At 39.1% G+C, this 26,410-nt stretch overlaps 1 protein-coding gene across 2 annotated transcripts in view; it reads right to left on the bottom strand.

The window, feature by feature from the left end:
* UBE2E3 (ubiquitin conjugating enzyme E2 E3) overlaps positions 1-25,509 on the bottom strand; it is an 87,789-nt gene extending 62,280 nt beyond the window's left edge. For both annotated transcript variants that reach the window (XR_001351029.2, XM_023744413.1), the window contains exons 1-2: positions 25,271-25,509; positions 23,418-23,468 (exon numbers count right to left, since the gene is read on the bottom strand). Coding sequence is in view for 1 of the 2 variants with exons in the window: in XM_023744413.1 (XP_023600181.1) it covers positions 23,418-23,468; positions 25,271-25,464 (245 nt within the window). In the remaining variant the exon portion in view is untranslated. The remainder of the gene's footprint in view (positions 1-23,417; positions 23,469-25,270) is intronic.
* Between the last annotated feature and the right edge of the window lie 901 nt (positions 25,510-26,410).

Consider the following 26,410-nt stretch of genomic DNA (forward strand, 5'->3'; position numbering starts at 1 on the left):
GCCTGTTGTTTGTAATATTTAAGCCCCTGAATCCCCATGTGCAACAGCTAGAAAAGTACAACTTCCTTCTAAACTTACATTATGAAAACACTAAGCCATGGACAAACATCACATTTTTATGACCAAATATTTAATAGTGAAGACAGTATCATCTTACCAGAGGATTAAAAAAATAAATTGTAAAATCTCCTTACCCATATTTGAAAATAATATAATATCAGATTAGAAAGGTAAATTGCATCCAGACCATTTTTCTCCAGAAACATCCATTTGTTAATTGGTTACCCAAGTCTCTAACCACCACAACTCAAGTTACAGGCTAACCTGCTACTTCTAAATCCAAACTCCTGCTTCAATATCCTACAGAGATTTCCTATTGCCCTTACGTGTCAGGGTCCTGACCATCAGTTTTAAGAGGTCTGATGCCACTTCAGGCCTAATCTCTAAATTTTTTCTTTTCTGCCTATTCCTTCCATTATGCTTGAGCAAACTTACTTATCTGGTGCTCCATTAACCCATCATGTCTCCAAGTCATCTCGTTTGTTCTACTTCCACTTCTTGCTCCCCTACACATTCATAGCAAGGAGGGGGACTTCCAGGACTCTAGGCAAAACAATTTTATTTTATTTTTCCCAGCAATTTAAGAAGCTCTTTAAATTCTACTTTCGACATACAAGCTCTCAACTTTCTGGAGGCTATAGTTATTTCTCTCCACCTATCTTTCCTGGATAAGTGACATCTTGCACTTTGTTTCTTCACAGTGATTTACATTAAAGGTAATAAATCACTTATAAAACTCTAGAGCAGTGATGGCGAACCTTTTGAGCTCGGCGTGTCAGCATTTTGAAAAACCCTAACTTAACTCTGGTGCCGTGTCACATATAGAAATTTTTTGATATTTGCAACCATAGTAAAACAAAGACTTATATTTTTGATATTTATTTTATATATTTAAATGCCATTTAACAAAGAAAAATCAACCAAAAAAATGAGTTCGCGTGTGTCATAGGTTCACCATCACTGCTCTAGAGCTTGGAATGAACTTTCCGGTCCCCTAACCTCCTGAAATATTATGCCTAAGTATTTTTTCTGAGGAGCTGATGCAAATTTTCAATAGGTTTTTTAAAACAGTGCAAGGAGTGCAACCCCTCTAATGTCATTTCTAATTTCTGCCTCTAAGAGACTGTGTGAATTCATATCCTTCACCCACAATTATGAATCTTGATATATCATTAATATGAGGTAATACTTTATGAATAGTACATACTCTCTGTAATGCCACTACAAACATTTTTTCTGTGTTTAAAAGTTTTGTTCCTTTCACAGCACCTATTGTTCAAATTCCAGCATATTGGAATTTCAATAATCTCCTTTATAATTTTGTTTATGGATTCAAAATTAAAGTTAATCTTCAGGGTCTAATCATGGTCATTAGACTGCACACCTCCAGGGGGTGCCATTCACACAGTATTCTGTGTTCAACTCAGCACAGAGTACAGAATGACACTCCTGGAGTGGCACAATGTGCATGTTCTGGACCAACCAACAGCAGCACGTATGTCCATTTTGCAAAGTTCTCCAACAGTTTGACTTTTTACAATATATTTAAGATTGTCATTCATCTGGAGCTTATGTTGTAAAAATTGTGATTAACAGGTTTTTAAATCATGATTCATTTATTCCAATTTCACTTAGTAAATCACCTTAACTCTAATTTTGGAAAGTGACTTTAACAGATTATTTTTTAAAGGTGTTTGTTCAATATACTTAGTCTCAATCTGAACTTCTATTCAACAAAACTTGAAAAACATGTTTGTATCTTCTATGTGCTAGAAACTGGGCTAAATACTGATAATGAAAAAGGCAAAAGATGGTTGCTGAATCAATTACTATACTGCATACTATTTTTTATTCTGTCCCATTCATCATTGATATTTATGGACTAGAACTATTTTTTAAATCTTTGCATTAGAATTGGTTTTAATATGTTGCTTTTTAAAATGCTCTTTCATAAGCAAGCCTATTTATCTTCCACATAACAACTGCTATTTACCATTATGTGCAACTCATACCATGTATTTAATATCTAATCCACTAAAAGCAGATGAAAGAATTACTCTGAGAGGCATTAAATAACTTGCTCAAAATCTCAGTTCTTTGTGGAGCTAGGACTTGAACTTGTATTTGTCTAACTCCAAAGCCCTTTATCTGAGTCAGCTGGCCTTCCTGAATACACAGAAAGAACAACTTTTTTTGGTGGGAGAAAGGATTACTCTGTCTTTGCCTTTAAAATATTTATACCTTTTTTTCCTTCAAACTGTATATTATAATCACAGTTGTTACATAACTACAATGTAACAACTGACTCCCCCCCACCCCGTTCACAAGTATTTTTAATAAACACAATATTGGCTTTTTGTTAAAGGAAAGTCTATTTTATTACTCTAAGAAAGAATTCTCTTCTACTTCAATGTTTAAATTGGGAGTCAATCTAAATATATCAAATGATGCTCAACATCACAAGTGATTAGGGAAATGCAAATCCAAACCACAATGAGATGCCACTTTACACCCACTAGGATGGCTATGATAATTTTTTTAAAAAAGAGCAAAAAATAAGCATGGCAAGCATGTGGAGAAATTGGAACCCTCATACATTGTTGGTGGGAGAGTAAAATAGTATAGCCTTTGTGAAAAACAGTTTGGGGGTTCTCAAAAACTTACACAGAGAATTACCATATGACACAGCAATTCCTAGAAATAAAAGCAGGTATGCAAACACATGCCTGAACTATGCATGAATAGTTCTTAGTGTCACTATTCATGGTAGCCAATGGGTAAAAACAACCCAAAAGCCCATAACTAATGAATGAATAAAATATACCAAATACTAGCCCTGGCTGGTGTGTTCAGCGGTTAGAGCATCAGCTTGCACACCAAAGGTCTTAGGTTTGATTTCCGGTCAAGGGGACATACCTGGATTGCAGATTCCATCACAGGCCCCGGTCAGGGCACATGCAGGAGACAACCAATTGCCGCCCTTCCATCTCTCTAAAAAAATCAATGGAAAAAAATATCCTCGGGTGAAGATTAACAACAACAAAATATATACTAGAGGCCCGATGCACGAAATTCGTGTAAAGAGTAGGCTTTCCTTCTCCCCGCTGCCGAATTCCCTCTGGCACCCGGGCTTCCCTTGCAGCCACAGCTTCATCCAGAAGGTCGTCTGGTCTAATTAGCATATTACGCTTTTATTATTATAGAAATACATACATATATATGGAGAGAGAAAGTGCAAATACTTTTATTTCATACTAGAGGCCCGATGCACAAGATTTATGCAACGATGGGCCTTCCTTCCCCTGGCTGCCGGCACTACCTTCACCCTGGCCGGAGCTTCCTTTCCGCCTTCGCTCCAGCCCAGAGCTGCCTTTCTGCCTTCCCACGCTGCCCAGAGGCCCAGAGCGGCTGGGGCAGTGCGGAACACCTGCGTCGTCGCCCACTCGTCACCTGCGTATAAAAATTAACCTGCCATCTTTTTTTGGTTAATTTGCATACTCACTCCTGATTGGCTGGTGGGCATCGTGAAGGTACGGTCAATTTACATCTTTCTCTTTTATTAGTGTAGATTGTGTATTTCTTGAAATACCTTTTCTTCTTTAGCCTATTATTGCAGTCAGAGGATTGGGAGCTGCCATGCTATCCTTCGCAGTCCTGTAACAAACTTCCTTTGTTAACACTTGGAGTGCGGGTGAATTTCCCGCCAAAATATAAGATGGCTCTGTCTTTTGGTTTTGTTCCATCCACCAAAAGGGTGGATTACAAACAAATATTTGGTAATACGCAGTTACAATCGGCCCGAGTTTACACGTTTCCCGCACTCCACCGCAAATTTCCATCTTTACCTATGTTTTAGACGGCTCCCGCGGAGTACGCGCAATTCACGCGAGCCAACTTAACTCGTTTCCCGCACTCCAAGTGTTAAGGGGTAGTACTCTCTTTTACTAAATGAAATCTACTTTGTTTTTACAACTTTAATACTCCACTTCATCTATGAGATTAGATAATTGTCATTTTGGTAGTACTGGTTATCATGCTTGGAGATTTAGATATTTGCCTCAAAATATGTTTAAGGTAGTTTTCCATCTTTACCTATGTTCTAGAACAGTAGTCGGCAAACTGCGGCTCGCGAACCACATGCGGCTCTTTGGCCCCTTGAGTGTGGCTCTTCCACAAAATACCGACTTCTGCGCATGTGCCACGAAGTTTCAATTGCACTGTACGTGCGCACCCCCACGTGGTATTTTGTGGAAGAACCACACTCAAGGGGCCAAAGAGCCGCATGTGGCTCGCAACACGCAGTTTGCGGACCACGGCTCGAGAATAAAAAATAACATGGGAAATACCTACCACTTAGAAGTTTAAAACATCTTACTGGTAAATCCATAAATAAATATATTTAACAAAATTATAAATTTTTAAAGTTATTTTATAAATCTAACTAGAGGCCCAGTGCACAAAAATTTGTGCACTCGGGGGGTCCCACAGCCCAGCCTATGCCCTCTTGCAGTGTGGGACCCTCGGAGGATGTCCACCTGCTGGCTTAGGCCCGCTTCCTGGGGGATCGGGCCCAAGGTGGCAGTCAGACATCCCTCTGGCAGCTCGGCAGCCCTCGGGGGATGTCCACTTGCCAGCGGGGAGCAGGCCTAAGCTACAGTTGGATATCCTTAGCGCTGCTGAGGAGGCGGGAGAGGCTCCCACCACCACCGCTGTACTGGCAGCCATCAGCCTGGCTTGTGGCTGAGCAGAGCTCCCCTTGTGGGAGCGCACTGACCACCAGGGGGCAGCTCCTGCATTGAGCATCTGCCCCCTGGTGGTCAGTGTGTGTCATAGTGACCAGTCATTCCCAGTCGTCCTGCTGTTAGGGTCAATTTGCATATTACCCTTTTATTATATAGGATAGAGGCCTGGTGCATGGGTGGAGGCCGGCTGGTTTGCCCTGAAGGGTGTCCGGGATCAGGGTGGGGGTCCAGCTGGGGTGCCTGGCCAGCCTGGGTAAGGGGCTGATGGCTGTTTTCAGGCTGGTCAAGCCCCCCCGCCCAAGTGGGGACCCTCACCCCATGGAGGTTTGGCCAGCCTGGGTGAGGGGCTGATGGCTGTTTTCAGGCTGGCCAAGCCCCCCACCCCATGGAGGTTTGGCCAGCCTGGGTGAGGGGCTGATGGCTGTTTTCAGGCTGGCCAAGCCCCCCAGCGACGAAAGCTCCCAGCCTCTCCTTTTTTTCTTTTCTTTTTTTTTTTATTCTGGGATTTATTTCCCTTCTATAATTGAAACTTTGTAGCCTTGAGAGGAGCTCAGATCCGGCCAGGGCGGGCAGGAGGGAAATCTCCGGCTCTCTCCAGCTCCGTGGCCACAGCCAGCTGAAAGCAGGTATCTGGGGTTTATTTACCTTCTATAATTGAAACTTTGTTGCTTTGAGTGGAGCTCAGAGCCACTGCAGCAAGTGGGAAGCTTGGTTTCCTCCATCATTGGGGCAACCAAGCCTCCTGCTTGCTACAGCTCCGTGGCTGCCGGCCGCCATCTTGGTTGGGTTAATTTGCACAAAGCCGCTCTGATTGGCTGGTGGGCGTGGCTTAAGGCATAGCAAAGGTACAGTCAATTTGCATGTTTGTCTTTTATTAGTGTAGATTTATATTTTCAAATCAATCATCCTCTGTTGATTATCTGAAGAAACGGCTGTTAGTTATTTTTTTTCTTAGTTTTATAATTAAATACCTGTACTAGGGAGATTTAGGGGTCTCTCTGGTGCTTTCAGCTCACATCATCAACTTCTAAAGTTGTAAATTAATAAGTTCTTATTTACTTCTATTTTCAGCTGTTTGCACCAAAATTTCATGCCCTCATTAACTCATTAGCTATGCAGATGTGTGAACAAAAGCCTTAATGTTTAGTAGACTCCTTCCACACACTTTTACCCATACTTTTCTATTATGACAGGCAATCAAAGTACGAGGTGTTTAAGAAATAGTGAGCCGTTACAATCAAGTAAGAAACATGGTCTTAACCCAGCGGTTCTCAACCTGTGGGTCACGACCCCTTTGGCGGTCAAACGATCCTTTCACAGGGGTCACCTAAGACCATCCTGCATATCAGATATTTACATTATGATTCATAACAGTAGCAACATTACAGTTATGAAGTAGCAACGAAAATAATTTTATGGTTGGGTCACAACATGAGGAACTGTATTTAAAGGGCCAGAAGGTTGAGAACCACTGTCTTAACTGATCTCTAGCTTCACAGAGAATAAATGATATTTCATTATCTCCCCTTCCCCTTCCCCACTCTCCATATCCCAACTAAGACCTTAACCCTCAGAATACCACTTCTCAAATTATGACCGGAATGCTGCTAGTACCTGAATCCTAAGAGACATGCTTCCTAAAATGCACACTCAGACCTCCGTTGGACTAACTGAATCAGAATCTCTGCTTTGGATAATTGTTGATTACAAGATTCTCTTGATTCACCAAGCCCAACCAATACTGCCCCAATACATAGCATCAGGGTAAGGTAACCCTGTAATTTATCATATAATCTAGGGCATTTCTGAAAGTGAAAGGAAATGCTATTAATAATTACACCAAGACAATAGATATAAACCAGGATATATGGTCTAAGCAGGGTTCCTATAGTGCTCTACACTCTGAGAATTTGGCTAGTTTTAGGGTTACTTTCAACTAATAAGTTTATTAAAATTATTCTAAAATGTAGTGCAAGAGCATTATACTAAGTCTAAAAACATAAAGAAACAAACATAAGATCCATATCCAGTTCTGGTGCCCAGTCCAGATGGAAAGAGAGATCATATGATAAGAGGCAATAAGTAGCAGCAGAAATGATGTGTGAGTCTCTCAAAAGAGAGAAGCAAGTTTTGAAATACACCTTAAAGCAGCGGTTCTCAACCTGTGAGTCGCGACCCCTTTGGGGGTCGAATGACCCTTTCACAGGGGTCGCCTAAGACCATCTGAAAACACAAATATAATTACATATTGTTTTTGTGATTAATCACTATGTTTTAATTATGTTCAATTTGTAACAATGAAATTGGGGGTCACCACAACATGAGGAACTGTATTAAAAGGTCACGGCATTAGGAAGGTTGAGAACCACTGCCTTAAAGGATCATGACTATTTGGAGGATGACAGCCATTCTAGACAATGAGAGATGATAAACAAGGATGCTGAGCCTAGAAAACCCATGCTATGCCTGGGAGGTGGGAAACAAACCACTTTTGCTAGAGCATAGGCCTTTTATAGGTAAGTGGAAGATAAAAATAAAGATAAGTTAGGAGCCAGATGCAGAAAATTTTGATGGACAACCACTGACATCTCTGAGGGAATTCCAGAATCAAGTAGCAGAGTTGACAAATACAGCATGAGTGCCCAGGGGAGATAAAAAGGGATAGAACATACAAGGGTGAAAAAAGGATATATATCACACAGAGGAGGAAATAATAAATACTGAAGAAGAGAAAATAGGAGATAGAGGAGATTTCAGCTGTGGTAAAAAAACAAGTTGAAAGTAAAGGGACATAAGAATGTGGGCACCTAAAACTCAAAGAAATTAAAATTAAGTCATGAAGAAAATATTACCAACTAGATTACCAAATGGCATTATTAAAATAGAAAAGGAAAAAACAAATTAAAAAGATGAAAGACATACAAGACAGAAAAGTAGAGGAGACTATATCTATAGATAGATAGATAGATAGATAGATAGATAGATAGATAGATAGAGATAGATATCAATAAATTAAAGATATATGGGAAGCCAGATAGGGGATAAGGAGACAAAAGATGACAATTAAATGGGCTTTAATAATAAATCTTTTATAAACAGGAAGAGGTTAGTAATTAGAAAGAGGCTGCCCCGGCCTGCTAGCTCAAGTGTCCTGTATACCAAAAAGGTTGTAGGTTCGATTCCTGGTCATTACAGGAGTTTACATCGATACCTCTATGCGCGCACGTGTGTGTGTGCGTGTGTGTGTGTGTGCGTGCGTGTGTGTGTGTGTGTGTGTGTGTATGTCTCTCTCTCTTTCTCTCCCTCTAAAATCAACAAACATATCCTCAGGTGAGGATTGAGAAAGGGGGGATAGGAGAGAGGCAGGGATGGAGGGAGGGAGGGAGAGAGGGGAGGACAGAGGGGCTAGAAGCAAAAGAAAAGTTCAGTTTGATCCAATGGCCTTAGCAGAAACCTCCTCTAATAACACAGGTTTTCCAATTAATAAAATTAAATTCACTAATAATGAAAAGATCAAAGGAATATACAAAGATACATATTTGCAAGAACATGGGTATATGTACATGTTAAGCTCATGCATAAAGTTCATATCTACACTAATAAAAGAGAAACATGGTAATTAGCGTACCATGTTTCATTGGCTAATCAGTGAGTATATGCAAATTAACTGTTAGCCAAGATGGCGGCTGGCAGCCAGGCAGCTGGAAGGGAACATGAGGCTTGCTTGCTGCAGTGAAGGAGGACTCCAACGTTCCCCGCCTGCGCTGCCGGCCTCTGAGCTGCAACTCTAAGAAACTTTGTAACAAATATAGAAGCTAAACAAAACCCCAGGATCTCAGAGCTGGAGTTATACATTGTTTCGATTATAGAATGCAAACAAACCAGCGGAAGCCACAGAGCTAGAGCCAGAGCTAAAGCTGGCCCAAAATAAAATAAAAAAAAGAGAAAAAAAAAGGAGCAGTTGGGAGCTTCAGTCAACAACCACCAGCCTGAAAGCAGCCCTCAGCCCCTCACCCAGACTGGGCAGGCACCCCAGTGGGGACCCCCAACCTGAAGGGTGTGTGACCAGCTGCAAACAGCTATCATCCCCTCATCCAGGCTGGCCAGGCACCCCAGTGGGGACCCCCACCCTGATCCAGGACACCCTTCAGGGCAAACCAGCCGGCCCCCAGGCCTCTATCCTATATAGTAAAAGGGTAATATGCCCCCCAGCACCGGGATCAGCGGGAGCCTCGAGGCCTCCTGGCACTGGATCAGCGTAACAGGGGGCAGCGCCCAAACCCCCTGATCACCCTGCGGCTCTGTGTGTGACAGGGTGCGGCGTCCCAACCCGCCCCCCCCCCTTTCGCCAGGCCCTGCTCTGTGTGTGACAGGGTAGAGCCATAACCTCCCCATTGGCCCTGCCCTGAGTGTGACAGTGGCGGCGCCCCAACCCCCTGATCGGCCCTGCTCTGTGGGTGATAGAGGGCGGCGCCCCAACCCCCTGATCCACCCTGCTTTGTGTGTGACAGGGGTCGGTGCCCTAACTCCCCTATCAGCCCTACTCTGTGAGTGACAGGGGAGAGCTCCCCAACCCCCTGATGGGCCCTGCTCTGTGCGTGACAGGGTACGGAGCCCCAACCCCCCTGATGGGCCCTGCTCTGTGCGTGACAGGGGGTGGCGCCGCAACCTCCCCATCGACCCTGCCTTGAGTGTGACAGGGGGCGGTGCCCCAACCCCCCAATCGGCCCTACCCTGAGCGTGACTGAGGGTGGCATCGCAACCTCCCAATTCGCCCTGCTCTGTGCATGACCGGGGGCGGCGCCCCAACTCCCCAATCAGCCCTGCTCTGAGCCCGACCAGGGGCTGCACCTAGGGATTGGGCCTGCCCTCTGCCACCCAGGAGCAGGCCTAAGCCAGCAAGTCGTTATCTCCCGAGGGGTCCCAGACTTCGAGAGGGCACAGGCCGGGCTGAGGGACCCCTCCCCTTCCCCCACGAGTGCACAAATTTTTGTGCACCGGGCCTCTAGTTTAGTATAAGACTTCAAAGTTTGGGGAAGGTGTAGAGAGTTAATTGCTAGAGGAAGAAAATACCATTTTTTGCATAGAGGATACTTACATATGCAGTAAAATCATACATATTTGGTCATGATAGACTTTACATAAGAACTCTATGACAAATTATTATACATTACTTGAAGCAACACTCTATAAAAATATTTTTATTACAGCATTATGATTTGCTCTCATTACATTGGAATCTAGACCAGTAATAACTCTTTCTCCCCCAAGACATTTGGAAATGAGAGGAAGGGGTAATTTCTGGCAGCCACAATACTGGGAGGGGCTCTACTCAAATTTAGTCAGCAGAGTCCAGGGATACTCAGTTATTTCCAAGGCAAAGCACAACCCAGTCCAAATGCCAAGGGAAGCCCTGATGAGAAACAGTGTAAGTAGACAAAGAAGGTTACTTGCCTTGTATATTTAGATAATAATGTTAATTTTTAAAACTCAATTCTTGTGTAAATTAAGTTGACTCTAATAAAAGTCTTTGCATTCCACCTTGATCTATTTTATTTCGGAACTTAAAAACAGAACTTTAGTTCTAATAAAGATATTTCAGTTATTTTAATGCTAAGATATTAATTGGCCCCTGACAAATGATGAAGAGGTGGCTAGGAGAATGTCATTTTTTTAAAACAGTAGCTTCAGTAAGTATTCCGTTTTCAAAATAATAACTAGGGCAAATGTTAAGTTGAATATATTATTTGCATTATTTTACCACCAAATATATCCATGCAATTTTTATATACCCAAAGTTTCCTAAGGCAAAGCAATTTAAGTTGAAGTTTACTTAAAATTTAAGAAGGTCTATCTATGTATATAAAAGGCTAATATGCAAAGTGTCCCCTCAGGAGTTCAACCGGGTGTTTGATCGCTCACTATGATATGCTCTGACCACCAGGGGGCGACACGGAATGAAGGAAGGCCCCCGCCAGCAGCCAGAAGGAAGGCCCCGATCAGCCCCTATTGCCGGCCAAGCCTAGGGACCCTACCTGAGCACGAATTTCATGCACCGGGCCTCTAGTCTGTATCTATAATAATAAAAGCATAATATGCTAATTAGACCAGACGTCTTTCCAGGGCGAAGCCGGGGCTGCAGCCGCAGGATCCAGGCAGCTGCCCGCAGCTGTGAGGGAGGGATCTAGGCAGCTGTGACTGCAAAGGCCTACTCTTGCACGAATTTCATGCATCAGGCCTCTAGTCTATATATATAAAAGTCTAAGCAACCGGTCGTTGGCCGGTCGACCGGTAGCTATGACGCTCACTGACCACCAGGGAACAGACGCTCAACACAGGAGCTGCACCCTGCAGGCCACACCGAGGGACCCCATCGGCGCACAAATTATAATGGCACTATACTAAAGTAATGCAATGGATTGAAACACAGTAACTATAAGTTCACAATGATTCTGAAAAGGATACTAGGGAACCAACTTACTATTGTGAAAGAGAAATAAAAACAAAATTGGTAAACAAGCAAAAAATTAAGCACTTATTCTGCCTTCATTTATGTAACTTACCCAACTGAGTAACCAAATCCTTGTAGTAAGTTTCTCTTTAGAGATATATTACAATGACTGCCAGTATCCCAAAGACCACCAGAACTTATGTGTCTCCTGACAGAAAAGCATACTGCCACCTTTGAAGCAGCTTTGTCCAAAAAATAATAATAATGTCACACCTGAATTTGTGCAAGACTTTTTTTATATATTATTACTTTTAATATGTTTTTATTGGTTTTAGAGAGAGAGGAAGGGAAAGGGAGAGAGAGATAAAAACATTGATGAGAAACATCAATCAGTTGCCTCCTGCACACCCCCCTACTGAGGATCAAGCCTGCAACCTGGGCATGTGCCCTGACTGGGAGTCCAATCGATGACCTCTTTATTGGTGCACGGGATGATGTTCAATCAAATTGAGCCACACCGGCCGGGCTTGATGAAGCCTCTTGACCTAACTCCCAAATTTACTGGAAACACTGAACACAAAGATATTAAACTACACTATAGGAATGCAGTAAGCCAAATCCAGGTTCTGAGAAACAGCCCCATTTCTTCATTAAATAAATTTCAAAAATGAAATAAAAGGGGGAATGTATAGATTAGAAGAATATAAAAGACATCAACCAATCACAATGTGTCTACTTTATTTGAAAACTGATTCAAATAAGTCGAGGAGGAGGAAGGTGGGGATTTTCTAGGACATTCATGAAACACTTGTAACAGTGACCGACCAAGGAACTTCGATAAAATTGTGTATCTGTTGCCCTGGCTGGTGTTTCTCAATGGTTAGAGCGTGGGCCCGCGCTAATCCCAAGTCAAAAGCACGTACCTCGGCTGCAAGTTCGATCCCTGCCTCGGTTGAGCTGAGTGCAGAAGGCAACCAATCAATGTCTCTTTCTCACATTGATGTATCTCTCTTTCTCTCCCTCTCCTCTCCATTCCTCCTTTTCAACTCTCTAAAAATCAAAGGAAAAAAGATCCTCTGTTGAGGATTAACAACAATAAAAAATTTTAGATGTGTTAATGACATTGTGGTTAAGTAAAACGGAGTCCTTAGTTTTTGAAAATGCACACTGAAATATCTGTTCTTAAAAATGCAGATTAAATGATGTCTGAGATTTGCCTCATTTTAATACGGAGGGTGAAATGGAGGGGTTTATAAATGAAACAAGGTTGGTCAGGGTTAGTAACTATTCAAACTGGGTGAAGGCTCCATGGGGATTCATCATACAAGTCTGTTTACTTTTGTATGTTTCAAGTTCTCCATAATAAAAAGTTAATTTTCAAAAATTAAGAAACCTCAGCAGGAGGGAAAAGAGATCATTTGCAGCATATTTATTTTAGGGTTTAAAAACAAAATGAATACTTGGCACAGTCCTCTAATGGATCTGAAGATATTAGGCATCTGGGAGGATATAACAGAAACGTATTTTAAATGTTTAAACAGACACTGGTGTAAATAAAACAAAGAAAATCTAAAGGTACTCTAGTTAAAACTGCCATTGAATTCCACATAGATCACAAGCATCTAAGTTTGTGTCTGAACCCTTCAAAATGCCAGATTTTCCCTCATTATTACAGCAAGTAAATTTACTACAAGCATATACATCTCAAATCCAACAAATATTACCAGTACCCTTAGAAACAAGTGTGAAACAAAAATAAAACCATAAAGTTAAGGCCTTATGGTGCCCTCTATATTTTGTTGTTGCTTGTTTAAATTGAAAAGACTACAGAAAGCAACAGGAAGCTATAAACAATATGTAGTCACAATCTCTATGATCGATTCTCTAAAGGGACCCTGAATAAATGGATTCTTGACCTACTAAAATTTAATGTGAAAAAATGATCCATTTGTAAAGGACCTATAAGATTGTAAATGGCAAAACAAACTACAAATAACCACCCTCAGAAAGGGGATGAATGCTGTTTACAAAAAAGTGAGACGCATGGATGTAACAGGAGGATCATCACGGTGATTTATAAGTAAAGGAAAATAAAATAAAAAGGTAACAAAATTCATGTTTCCCTAGGCCTTTCATTCAGACTGAAACATGTGGAGTTATACTCCCAAAAGCAATTTCAGACTAGAGATGTCTTTATTTTTCCCCAGACAAGCAAGAAGTTAAACAGAATGACAAAGTATATTTGCTCTGGGACAGTGAAGCAGCAAAGAAACTTTGGAATGGCATAAATGACCCAAATCCCTCCCAAACAGGCAAACTAAACCTCGGACAATGAAGGAACATAGCACTACTGCAGTTCCTTTCAGAGTTTTATTTGTTGCAAGTAACCATAAAATTAAAACAATTATTATATACACCAGAGACCAAACAGAGGGAACTGGCATTTTAAAAAATTTAAATGATCCTAGAAATTTGACCCTATAGTTATTATTCATAAGGTTAATCACTTTCTACTGACCATCCAAAACAGGCACTGAAAACAAGCTTATGCTATTTACCTAAACACCCTTATAAAACCCATGAAATGTTAACAGAGAGAAAAATCTCAAAGCTTTCCAACTTAGCTTTATATTGCATTTAGGCAAAATGCAAGGCACAAGTGAACTGTAAAACTCATTACTTTCATCAATCTAAAATGAACCATATAAACCTTGCAGGTCACCCAGAAAAACATTTTCCTCAGCTCCACTTCCAAAGAGACTTAATTAAGAAAAAAAGCAAATTCCCATATTAATTAATATCTACGAATAATTTCTGTACAAATTTACAAGCTTAGGAAAAACAGTACTTACATAAACTACGAACCTATGTAAAACAAGAAAAAATTAAGGAATGTCATATAATACCAAATTTCTGTAAAAAAGTAGATCTAGTACTAGTATTAAAAAATAGTAAGTGTACATGTTGCTAAGAAATCAGTAAAAAAATTATCATAAAATCCTATGTGATTAAGGCTTTTCTTCATAAAGCTAAAAATTCTCATCTGCAGAAAGATTTTTTTCCAACTTCAAAGCAATTTCATAAACATCGACTGCTTCACAATACCCCAAAGAAAAAGGTAGAGGTAGATTAGAAGTTATTCCTTAGCCAACAGGAAAGCCATACACAAAGAACTACAAGGCAGAGAACAAAAATTTGCCTTTTCCATTAAGATCATATTCAATCCCTTACCTTCTTCCTTACAAGGAAAGCGAACAGGGCAAGAAAGCTGGAGAGTTGGGGAATGCTCCCTGAAAAGATAATGCTTCTAAATAATTTTTTAAAAAGAAGAAGAAAAAGAACCTAGCACCCACAAGACCAAGAAGGAAGCTTACTTTTCTCCAACTTACCATACCTGCCAAGTTCTAAAACCTCTAAAGAAACAGTATTTTGGAACCTTCAAGAGACTATAAACAAACAAGTGAGATATATTTATTTACACTAAGCATGCACCTCCAGACCCGTAATCAACTCTGAATCCTTTTACCAGATTTCTCAAGCAGCACTATACTAAAGCACCAGTACTTACTTGCATGTCAAAAGCAAGCCTCGATTTTTGCCCTGATCTGTTCTATGAACTACATATGTGACATCTGGCAATTTTCTCAACTCTCAGATTCAGTTTTGAATTCTATACAAGACACCTACTTCATACTGGTAGGGTTGTTTTGAAACTTAAACAAGGTAGTTTATTAATAGCTATTATACTATGGAATTCGGAACAGTGTCAGGTTGGTGCTCAATTATTTCCTCTTTCCACTTTTGCAGTGACAGTGAAAGTCATCTATTCATGGAAGTATATATCCTGTGTGGCAGAGAAATTGATTTCTCACTGAGTTCCCATAAGCTCCCCCACATTTTCCAGCCACCCTGCAGTTAGTCGAGGCCATGTGATTAATTCATGTCCTACTTCCAGACCAAAGCACTTAAAAGTTGGCACATGACCTTCCAGCTCTCTTGCCTGGACACATGTTCAAAACAGCAGAGCTGTAAGATGCAAGCAGTATAGATTCAAGTCAACACATCCAAGAGCTACCCTGAAGAGTTCCTGGACCTACAGTGGACTTCATATGAGCAAGAAAAATAAAGCTTTATGTTTATACGTTATAACCCTTCTAAGGTTGTTTGTTAAATGCAATACAGATAGCAAAATTTAGTGTACCCTTTTACAGCCAAATTGCCTCAAATGCTGCAAGACAAAATGCATACATAAAAATGGCAAGTCCTGTGTTTAAGTATTAAAGGACATCTTCCTTTCTGTATATCTAGAAAAAAATGGAATGATTAAAAGACAATATTTGATGGTAAAGTGGAAAAGTAATCCAATATACACAGAATATAACTTAAAAAAGAAATCGATACTTATAGTTTCACTTTAAGGAGAAATAAATACTAAAATGGAGTATCTAAATTTATTTCTAGTTAAGCGTACAAATTGTACAAAAACAAATAGCAATGATCCAAAAATAACTGAGAAATTGAAAACAGCTATTAGGAACAGGTAAAAGAAAGACAAGTATAGAGCAAGACTTGAAAACACCCTTTCTCCAAGAGTAAAATAGCTGTAGTAATTTATCATTGTAATAGAAGTAGTACTGCTTATACACAATTCTGGAATCCCAAAAGCTCTGTAAAAAAATCAAAGGTTTTTTAAAAATAAGTTTGAAGCAAAATAATTTGGCAATAACACCAAACATGAACTAACCTGAAACTATCTGAATTCTCTATTTATCTCACTTAGTATGAATGCTCATACATTTCTGGTGTAGAAATATGAATATGTTTGATTATGGAGTGCTGCCCCAGATCCCGTGAAGGGTGTTGCATAAAATACAAAAGGCACAGCATATTCCCTTTCTAAAATCTGAAAATTTCTGCATTCTGAAACACATCTGGCCCCTAATGTTTGAAATAAAGTGAATTTATAACAATAATAGAAACAAATAATCTCTGTATTGTCTTAATGATAAAAATAAAAACCAAATGAAATGTAAAACAGAAATTTGATGATTTTCTAATGGCGTTTCTCCTTGATGGTACTTCAATATTCCTAGTACAACACAAACACAACCCGCCTAAAGTTAGATCATGTCGGGGTATAATTAACTAGTAGAAAACAGAAAAGATATAAAAATACTGTTGCAAGCAGTTCTGGCCTCAATAGACCATAATTTAGCAGGTATTCAAGATAGCCATTTCTGTGAGTTCACATAAAAAATACCATATACATACATTAGCTAATCCTATATAATAAAAGGGTAATATGCAAATCTAACGAATGGCGGAACGACTAGTAGCTGTGTCACACACTGACCACCAGGAGCTACACGCTCAACACAGGGGGAGTGCCACTCAGCCAGAAGCCGGGCTGATAGCTGGAAAGTGCAGTGGAGGTGGCGGGAGCGTCTCCCACCTCTGCGGCAGCACTAAGGATGTACGAATTAATGAATGAATAAATAAGTGGGGAGCGGGCCTAAGCCAGCATGAGGGCATCCCCCAAGGGGTCCCAGACAGTGAGAGGGCGCAGGCCAGGCTGAGGGACCACCCCCCTCCCCAAGTGCATGAATTTTCGTGCACCAGGCCTCTAGTATAATATAAAGGACAGCACAAAAGTAGTGGGAGGTGGGCACACCGGCTCTGAGGAAGGTGTAGGAGATATATTAAGCAGGCATCACTAATAAGCTAGGAAATGGTAAAAAGCAAACTATGCAAACTCAAGAGAATCAAATAAATACCTACAGCAGGATTTCTCAACCTCAGCACTACCAACATTTTAGTCCAGATCATTCTTTGTTGTGAGGGGTTGTCCTAGGCACTATAGGGTATTTAGCAGCATCCCTGACCTCTACTCACTAAAGGTCAGTAGCATCCCCTTTCTATCCCGTTGTGAAAAGCAAAAAAGTCACCTAGGCATTGCCAACTGTGGATGGGTTGGGAGTGGGGCAAGTATGGCCCCCAGTGTAGAACCACTCATCCATAGGTAAAAGAAAGATCAAAAGTTTAAAGATGTTTCTTCTTATAGATTTTAACAACATGTCAAGTATACTTCCCTGTCAAAAGCAGTATGGGAAGAGAAAAAAAACATTTTCTATTTCTCTAGATCTACAAGTGGTTTTATTACATGTTTTTAAACTCAATTTTGTAGGGAAGATGAGAATAGCAGATCAAGCTCTCCATTCTCATTCTTGCACTATACAAGCAAAAATGATTTGTTGATTTTCTTATGAGTAAACATATCCATCTGTTGTTAAAGAACTCATTCAAGGAGGGAATGAGGTACCAATCGGCTTCCTATAGAAAGGAACAAAACAATCTGGGAGTCTTGCATGTAGCTAGCTGCAAAGTAACCATATAACTTTTGAAAATGCACACACTGTTCCCACCCACTTTCTAATAACATTATCTTCACTAAACTTAATAGAACCCTAATGGAAATATGGCCTTCTGAGAGAAAAGAATAGTTTCCCATCATATCATTCTTTTGGAAAAAGTATTTGTCACAGCAGTACTGAGTCCTTCTGCTACACTGACATATATGATGGACATAATTATACTTAGTGTGATTTTCAATTTTCTTTTATTAAAAAAGGTAGCTGAATACTTTTGAATATTAAAATTACAATTAAGAAAAAAGTAAAAAATTTATGGGATATTTAAGATTTTCTTCACTCCAAAGTCATTATTTTGCCTTAAATTTCTATTTCTGTTAATTTGACAGACTTCAATTTATTAACAAATCTTCACATGCAAAAGCACTGTGTGAAGCAAGACATAAAAATATATGAAAGTCCTTCTTTCAAAAGAAGACTAACTCCTACAGAAGGTAGACAAACAAGTAAATAATTATAGCATATAGCATTAATATAGCATATTAAGAATTTGCAACTGTGTTTTTGCTTTAATCAGTCAGTCACAAAGAAATGCATACAGGGGTGGGCAAAAGTAGGTTTACAGCTGCAATACAAATACTACTTAAACGCTTAAGTTTATCAGTAATGTCCAAGTGCCAAGAAAAATCCTCATGATTTTTGAGGTCTACATTGATGCCAAAAGTTAATTAATTAATAATAAAATAATAAAAATTCACCATTGGCAGATGACCACAGTAGGGTGGGATGGAAAATACCTTCCCTAAGAGTAGTTCTGTATTTTTATCTGTTTTACAAATCAAGCTTCCAATTACAATTTAATTTTTATAAAAAGGCAGGTTCAGGATATTTTTCTGAAGAGTTGAAAATAAAATGACTAGATGAATTCATGAGGTAGAATTTTGTTTTATAAAATAGAGTGCATTCACATAGCTCACACTGTCTAATATAAACAGTACCAACAATTAAATGTATAAGTAAAACAGAAAAACTGTATCTGTGGGTTTACAATCCAGTAGTACTGAATAAACAAGCAACAAAGCTATGTCAATATCACATGCTATTTTGATCATGACCTGCCTTCATCCCCCAATTAGAAAAACCTTCCAAATCTCTCCTTAGATCACTGATAAGGAAAGAATACTATGTTTAGATAACTAAACTATATCAATTCAGAATCTAAATTTTACAAATATTGATATAATCTCATTCTCAGTAAAACTGCAAATTCTTATAATGAAATATTTAAAAGGGAAAACAGCCATCACCCTTATTTTAAGATTTTTCATTATAATTTCCTGGACAGTCAAAGCATTCTCTACTGAACTAAAAGTATCATTAACTTTATACATATTCCTTTAAAAGGGATATACTATTTGTTTATTTTTGCTCAATTTTCTTATGTTTTCTTTTTTATTCAAGTTCTAAGCCACTGCTTTTACTAACATCAAACAACTGCTTGATATGTCCTTAATAAACTGGTGCTGAACTGACTGAAATGAAGTTATTCCTAAGGTAGGACACCAATATACTGGAGAAAATGCAAGAGTGAGGGAAAGCTGCAAAGCCATCTCTCCCACTTTAATCATGCTGTGGCCCTTTATGGACCCGATTTATAACTGTTACAAAACTAAAACATATTAACTCATCTGCTCCTCCCAACAAACCTAAAAGGGGGTGTCATTTTACTCTCCATTTTACAGCCAAGGAAACTGAAAGACAGAGCTATTCGATAACTTATCTAAGGTAACATAGTGAGTAAGTGCTGGAGCAGGGATATAAACTCAGACAGCCCAGTGCTTTTCAAACCTTAATGTATATACAATTCACCTGGGAATCCTGTTGAAATTCAGGTTAGGATTCAGTGCCTCTGCAGTGGGGGAAGGCGAGATTCCAACAATCTCACCTATGATGCAGAGGCTGCTCGTCTGAAGATCACTCTTTGAGCAGCAAAGTACTAGTCTATGCTAAAAAATGATGAAACGTGGTAATAACCCTCAAACAGAGGTCGAGTTCATCCACAGACAGAGGGTTATGACTAAATCAAGGGTTTCTAACTTCTGGTTTAGAACTTAATTGCTCCTTTTATTAATTATTTTTAAAAAGAAGCAAGTTAGCAAAATGTGCTTTCAGGTTTTGCACTATGAACATATTAATACTCTAACTTGATACTGTAACACCTCCTTCCAATAAACCTTTTCCACATCCAAAAACTATTTACAAATGCCCCTGAATATCTACTTTAACATAAATTCAATCTGAACACATTAAAGAATATTTTAAGAATGTATATTTGTCTCATATATATGGGAAAAAGTAGAGTTTGAGTTTAAAAATTCAGCACCTTTCTGTATTTTTGTCACTTGTACAAGTGATAACTGAGGGGACAAGAACACACTTTGGGAAACAGGTGGAACCTAAATGTCTGAATAGCACTTCACTCAACAATTCTAGTCATTAACTTTCTCTAAAAACATACGGAAATGCCCAAAATACAATTTCCCTTCATTCTCATCAACTATTTATACCCTAATCTAGATTATAGTATGTAAAGAGTATAAAATGAAGCCACAAAATATTATGCCTTTGTTGAGGATGCTTTGGCCTTAGGCACTTCAATACCTAAAAACTGAAATGCCATCTAATCACTAGAAATAAACAGTTTAGCAAACTTTTATACTCTCAGGAAAAGAAATACTAATACTCTCAAAATATATTCAAACAAGTTTAAAGCCACACACATAATTCAACAATTAAGTCTACTTTAAGATCACCCTGAGTGTATACAATATAGACATGGCTAGATAATAACTAAAGAATCTTTTATTAATTCAACATAGAAAATGATTTAAGAGAAATCTTAGTCTGAATAATTTTGATTTTGTTGAGTTTTCTTGTATTTCATTCAACATTTTCCTAAATGTACACAGATATACTTTCTTTTCTTCCCTGAGGAACAAATCTGTCACATACTTTGACAAACTTGTAAAAATCATATTAAAACTATAATGGAACTCTGATTAACTACACATGAAAGTCAAAAGAATTAGGTTTCATTGATTTCAATCAATATGAATTCACATGTGCTAGAATTTATAAATATAGAATCCCATTTTTAATAACATAAATGAAGAAATTTAAACTATATAATCATTATGAAGCTAAAATTCTCACTGATGACCTTGTGAATTACAAGAACACTAGCAATGTGTCACATACCTGACATGAGTAAAAAATATAATACAAATTTGGCCTTAGCTGTCAAAAATCCTAAAATGTCTCCACTAAACACTGAATATTCCAAATTCCTGGACAACGACTGGATATTCCACCCAAAAGAATCTTAAGACATATAATGAAACACACAAAAGTATCTGGATATTTTTGTCAGATGGAAGACTGTCCCCAAACTACCAGTCCCCTACCAAGACTCGTATTTCCTGTCTGTTTTTGCTTTAATCAGTCAGTCACAAAGAAATGCATACAGGGGTGGGCAAAAGTAGGTTTACAGCTGCAATACAAATACTACTTAAATAATAATACAATAAACTGTATTTCACATACTCACAACTGTAAACTTACTTTTGCCAACACCCATATACTAAAAGAACTAAAGAACTGAAAGATGTCATTGCAATAGTTAATGGTAAACATAAGTTATGACAAGGGAAATCAAAGATGATGTATTCCATGTTATCGCTCACAAGCAAGCCCAAAGGTTTGCTACTTCACTAGTCTGATCATTAAATGTGAAGCGTTCACGAACTGCAATGAAAACAGAAAAATAAAAGAGAAAAATAAAAACAAGTTAACTTTCTATCTCCTAGAAAGATTCTACTTCCTCTAAACTAATCCTCAGTGACCACGTGGAACCATTCCTACGTTAAACTGACAGCGCTATTCCTTCAGCAACTGCAATGCTGCACTACTGCTCTCAAGACATTCAACACATGTCTACTGGGCTCTCTAGTTTATGCGAGTACACTAGCTTGGGCCATTTGCAGAAAAGAAACAGAAACCTTTAAAAATGTTTGACCTTATGTGCCATTTAAAAACACTGAAGAGTTTTGAATGGACAGCGCTTTGCCTCTTTTATAATAGGAAATACCAAAACACACTCAATTTAAGTGATTCTTCAGAGAGCAAATTTAACTTGACCCCCTCCCTAAATGGCTACAGATTTGACATACCATTTAGACACCTAAAAATATTTTGATTTATTTATCCATTAAAGCAGTGCTGTTCAATAGAAATACAATGCAAACCACATATGTAATATTAAAATTTCTAATAACCACATTAAAATGGTAAAAAATAAAAGTGAAATTAATTTTAAATCAGATTTTATATAACCCAATATATACAAAATATTACCATTTTAACATGTAACAAAAAATGTTTTTAAATTGGTAAGATTATTCTACATACTTTTCTTTGTACTAAGTTTTCAAAATCCGATGTGTATTTCACACTTATGGCATGTCTCATTTTGGACTAAACTGAAGTGGTCAACAGCCACAAGTGGCTAGTGACTACATTACTGCACAGCGTAGGTCGTAAGTAATACTTTCAGATCTGACATACCACTATCTGCTTAAAATTATTTTGCATTCTTGTTTCCTTTTGGAACTGAAACAGCTGATTACAAATATAAGCAAGACTGTTAATTCACTGGATAAATCAGGATCCGAACACCGTATCCGAGGATCCGGTTAATACACATAGAAGGAAGCAATTGGATTGTACCCTATTATATCTCAAACATACTTCAGAGATAGGTCTCACCATCACAAGTGAACACAAAACTTGTAGCAAAAATAAAGGTCAGACAAGAAAACATTCTCATATCAAACCATAACACTGCCTTATTTCTAGCAGCCACTCTCACTCTTGAGCACATATCTCTATGCAAGTTATCTACAAGACTGTTCTTTCTAAGTTTGATGAATTTTAAAAACCATAAAGTCACTACTGAAAAACAAAGCACTAAGTAAGAGGAACTGAAAAAAATGTTTCAAGGAAAAAAATTATCCACCAGTTATCTTAATGCACCTTATATCAACCAAGAATCTTAAATTATTCTACATGAGTTTCACTGATATAAATTCTTCCCACAAATTCCAATTCATCTAACTGCTTCTCATACACATTATTTCAAGTACCTAAATTACTAAGAATTCTTCCAAGTAATTAGGACATTTGATTAAAATGTAAATAATTCCAACAATATACTGTCTAGAAAACAACTAAAACCATTAGCTTAGCACATGAAATTTGTCCTTACGGCAAGTTAATGAATAAATCAAACAGAAACAACTTATACTCTTATTTACTGCATTTACATTTTATAACACATTCGGTGATTTCTAAATTTGGAAGGTCAGTTCAGATTGCACACAAGCAGTAACTTTAAAGCTCAGGAAAAACTGTAGAAGTTTCTGCAATATACTTCTGAATAAACACACTCTACAGAAATACTACAACAGAAAAAAAAATCAGCACCGTTCAAATCAATCTCAGTAAAAAGCACAAAATCAGTACATTCACAAGTCCAACATGTATATATAACATGCTAAAACGCATTTTTTTCTCCCAAATGTACTTAATTCATCCTAGAAAATGTTTGTTTAATCCACTTGCAAAGCTGGAAAGAAGCAAATGTAGCCTCTTCAGCAGCACACACATCCAAGGACGATACATCAATCTCTTGGTATTTTTCCACAATTTGAAATTAAATCAACAAAATTTGTTTCTTACCTGCAGTTAGGAGGAGGATCAAGGGTTATTTCAGCTAGCTCCTTCTGAATTCTGTTAGTGAAATGAGAACAGACAAAAAGGATTTGCGATAGTCTACAGAATAACCGGGAAATTACACTGCCCTCTACCACCATGCAGTTAAATGCAAGGCTGGCTTTGCCTTCAGTAATGCTAACATGGCTGCTTCCTCTTTGTTCTCAGAGGCATAACCCAAATCCCTTAACAGAAACTTTGCAGCTTTTTTTCTCACTTGCTACTGTAAATAAATAAGACATTTACACCTGTTTTGAGAAATAGTCCTCCAATAGCACTCAGTAAAGGATCTAAAATCTGTTTTAAAACACTTTTTACCAAAGAAATTCTCTTTTCAAGCTTATATGCAAATGAGACAAGAAGGGAGGAGGGAAAGCATTAGAATATTTGACAATGACTTCCAGTCACTTTTACCAAGGTAAAAATTAACAAGCTACTGCTCTTACACATTAATAGTGCTGACAGTATTTTATCTGTAAAAAAGAAGTTTAAAATTTACAAATGTCTTTACCAGTGAAAAACTTCCAAAGGACTTTGGCATTATTTAACCTTATCTGTTTTCCCTGATCTTAAGTACAGCACATAAATTTAATAAATTTGGGGGAAAGGAGATAAAAAGATATACTATATTGCTTTGAGAAAAGGGGAGGGCAATTATTGATTTTATTCAAATTTAAAATGCTCTCAAAGCTTAAGATGTTTAAAATGTTCCTCAAGATTACAATAAATTGACAAAAACTGTAAATTATTCCAAAGACTGCTGTTATTTAATAAAATATTCTCGTTATTATCAATTGTTGATACAAGAGATGAAAATCCATAGAAAAATAAGAGTACTTCTGAATCATTACAAAATGCCAACATCTGATCATTTTTATATTTTCTTTTTCCTTTGGTTGTGATCAATAAAAATCAACAAAATGTCAACACTGACTAATACTGTAGGGTACATTTGATGTATAATTACCACAATTCATGGATATTCCCACTAGCCACCACTGATGGGAGTCCCATCTTGACAGAACATTATTTTTCCCCCATCACAGGATAATAAAAATCAACAGGAGACAAAATGATCTTTTCACTTATACCCAACAAAATATGTTTGTCCTGCTGTAGAGTATTAAAAGTGTCAAGCACAGCCACAAGTTTTTCAGGGAAAAGGCACAATGACAGTGAAAGTTTTCAATCACCAAGTGCCATCTAAAACTGGAAGTAGCACTTACCAGTTTTATTTGCCCTCAAAGGAATTCGAAAGCATAACCATAATTCAACTACAAAAAGTAATACCTGGGATGCATGACTTAACGTCAGGTTTGGAAAACGGAAAGCACCTTTGAAGCAGTTTTTAAATCTGCTTTCAAATACAGCTGAGGACTTGAACTGACAGATTTCTAGCAAACATGATGGTTTCTGATGGTTAAGTTTCACGGAGAGGCACTGCTGACCTGTAGAAGTGTCCATTTCCATGAAGAAGAGTATATGACTCATAGAAAGGAGCATCCTCCATGGACCAGCTAATCCGGGTTCACCCAATTTTCCTTGCCAACTCCTTCAACCATCTGTCAGAATGTCAGTCCAATCTCTACCCAAGGACACTGCTTACAGAAGTTACCAGAGCACAGAATAAGTTTGCTTAAAAGTATAACTCGAGGGAGGTGGCTTCTATGCCACCTACAGAATGACAACTCATTCTGGCACCCATAAAAATCCAAGTAAATATGGTTGAACTGCTGCTGCTGATGTAAAAAACCAGCCAAAGCGTCGAGCCACTCGGAAGACAACCTGACAATGTGCTAAATCCCTGCGTGACACATTACCTTTTAGCACTAGTGGATAACTTAGCAGTGGTTTTGCTGGAGAGTTTGGTGTTCTTCTTCTGCTGGGTGGCAGAAGGCTTTCTTTCTTCTTGTTCTTCAGGCTCTGGAGCGGCTGGGTCTCGCTGGTCTGCATCTGAACTTCCACTGCTGGTGCTGGGGCTCTCATCATCGGACCTCTGCCTCTCACTGGACATCTTGATGAAGTTAGTACTTGGAAAACTTTTAAAAAGAAAAAAAAAGGGGAGGGGGGAGAGGAAATGTTAAGTCTAAGAAATAAGCCCATAGCCTTTTCTTCCCTTAACCGTCACCTAAAATCGTATTTTAATGAAAACGCTTCCAAAGTGTTCACAGGATCCCATCGCCCTGCAAGGTTACGGGGCGGCGATGTGCCTGCCTCACGCCAGCAGCGTTCAGGGGTTCACCCAACTCAAGTTAGAAAACCCACTCGCATTTTTTCCCCCCAGCCCTCGGACAATCTATCAATTGTCTACTTTCTCAGAAGGCAGGAGACAGATCTGCCAGGGAACTTCGGCCACGAGCATTCATAACACATGACACACTGTCAATAACAGATCCCGCGGGGGGAAACAAGATGTTTAAATACTCCACAATGACGTCCCACATACTTCGCCACTGACACGGGTCCACGCTACCAGATTCCACTTTTCCGAGAGGAACACATCCCCCGTTCCTTCGCCGATTAGCATATTGAAGCCGGGGATTCCTTCTCGGATGCACGGGTAGGCTTGCGACTCCACAGCTGAACGGATTTAAAGCCACTAAAGCCCACCCACGAGCTGCTCGAGCCGTTCCCCGCGGCCGCGGCGGCGATTCACCCCGGCCAAGCCGAGCTGCCGCCCCGGGGCAGCTGCGGAGGCCAACTGCCCCTTACTGCACCCGCTCCCCCGTGCCACCCCGGGTTCCTTGCTCAATTTTCACATCACGGACCCGACATTTTGTCCAAAAATCACGGGGGGAAAAAAATATATCAGGGGGAAAAACAAACCAACAAACAAAGCCCCAAGAAGTGCAACAAATCTCCGCGCCCCCGGAGCGAGGCGACCCGCCCCCGGCGGCGGCCACGCAACCCCGCGGCCTTTGTGGGGACGCGACCAGACAGCGGGGGCCGGGGCAGCGCTC

This window comes from Myotis lucifugus, unplaced genomic scaffold (genome assembly GCF_000147115.1).
Source record: "Myotis lucifugus unplaced genomic scaffold, Myoluc2.0 scaffold_5, whole genome shotgun sequence".
Taxonomy (NCBI): Eukaryota; Metazoa; Chordata; class Mammalia; order Chiroptera; family Vespertilionidae; genus Myotis; species Myotis lucifugus.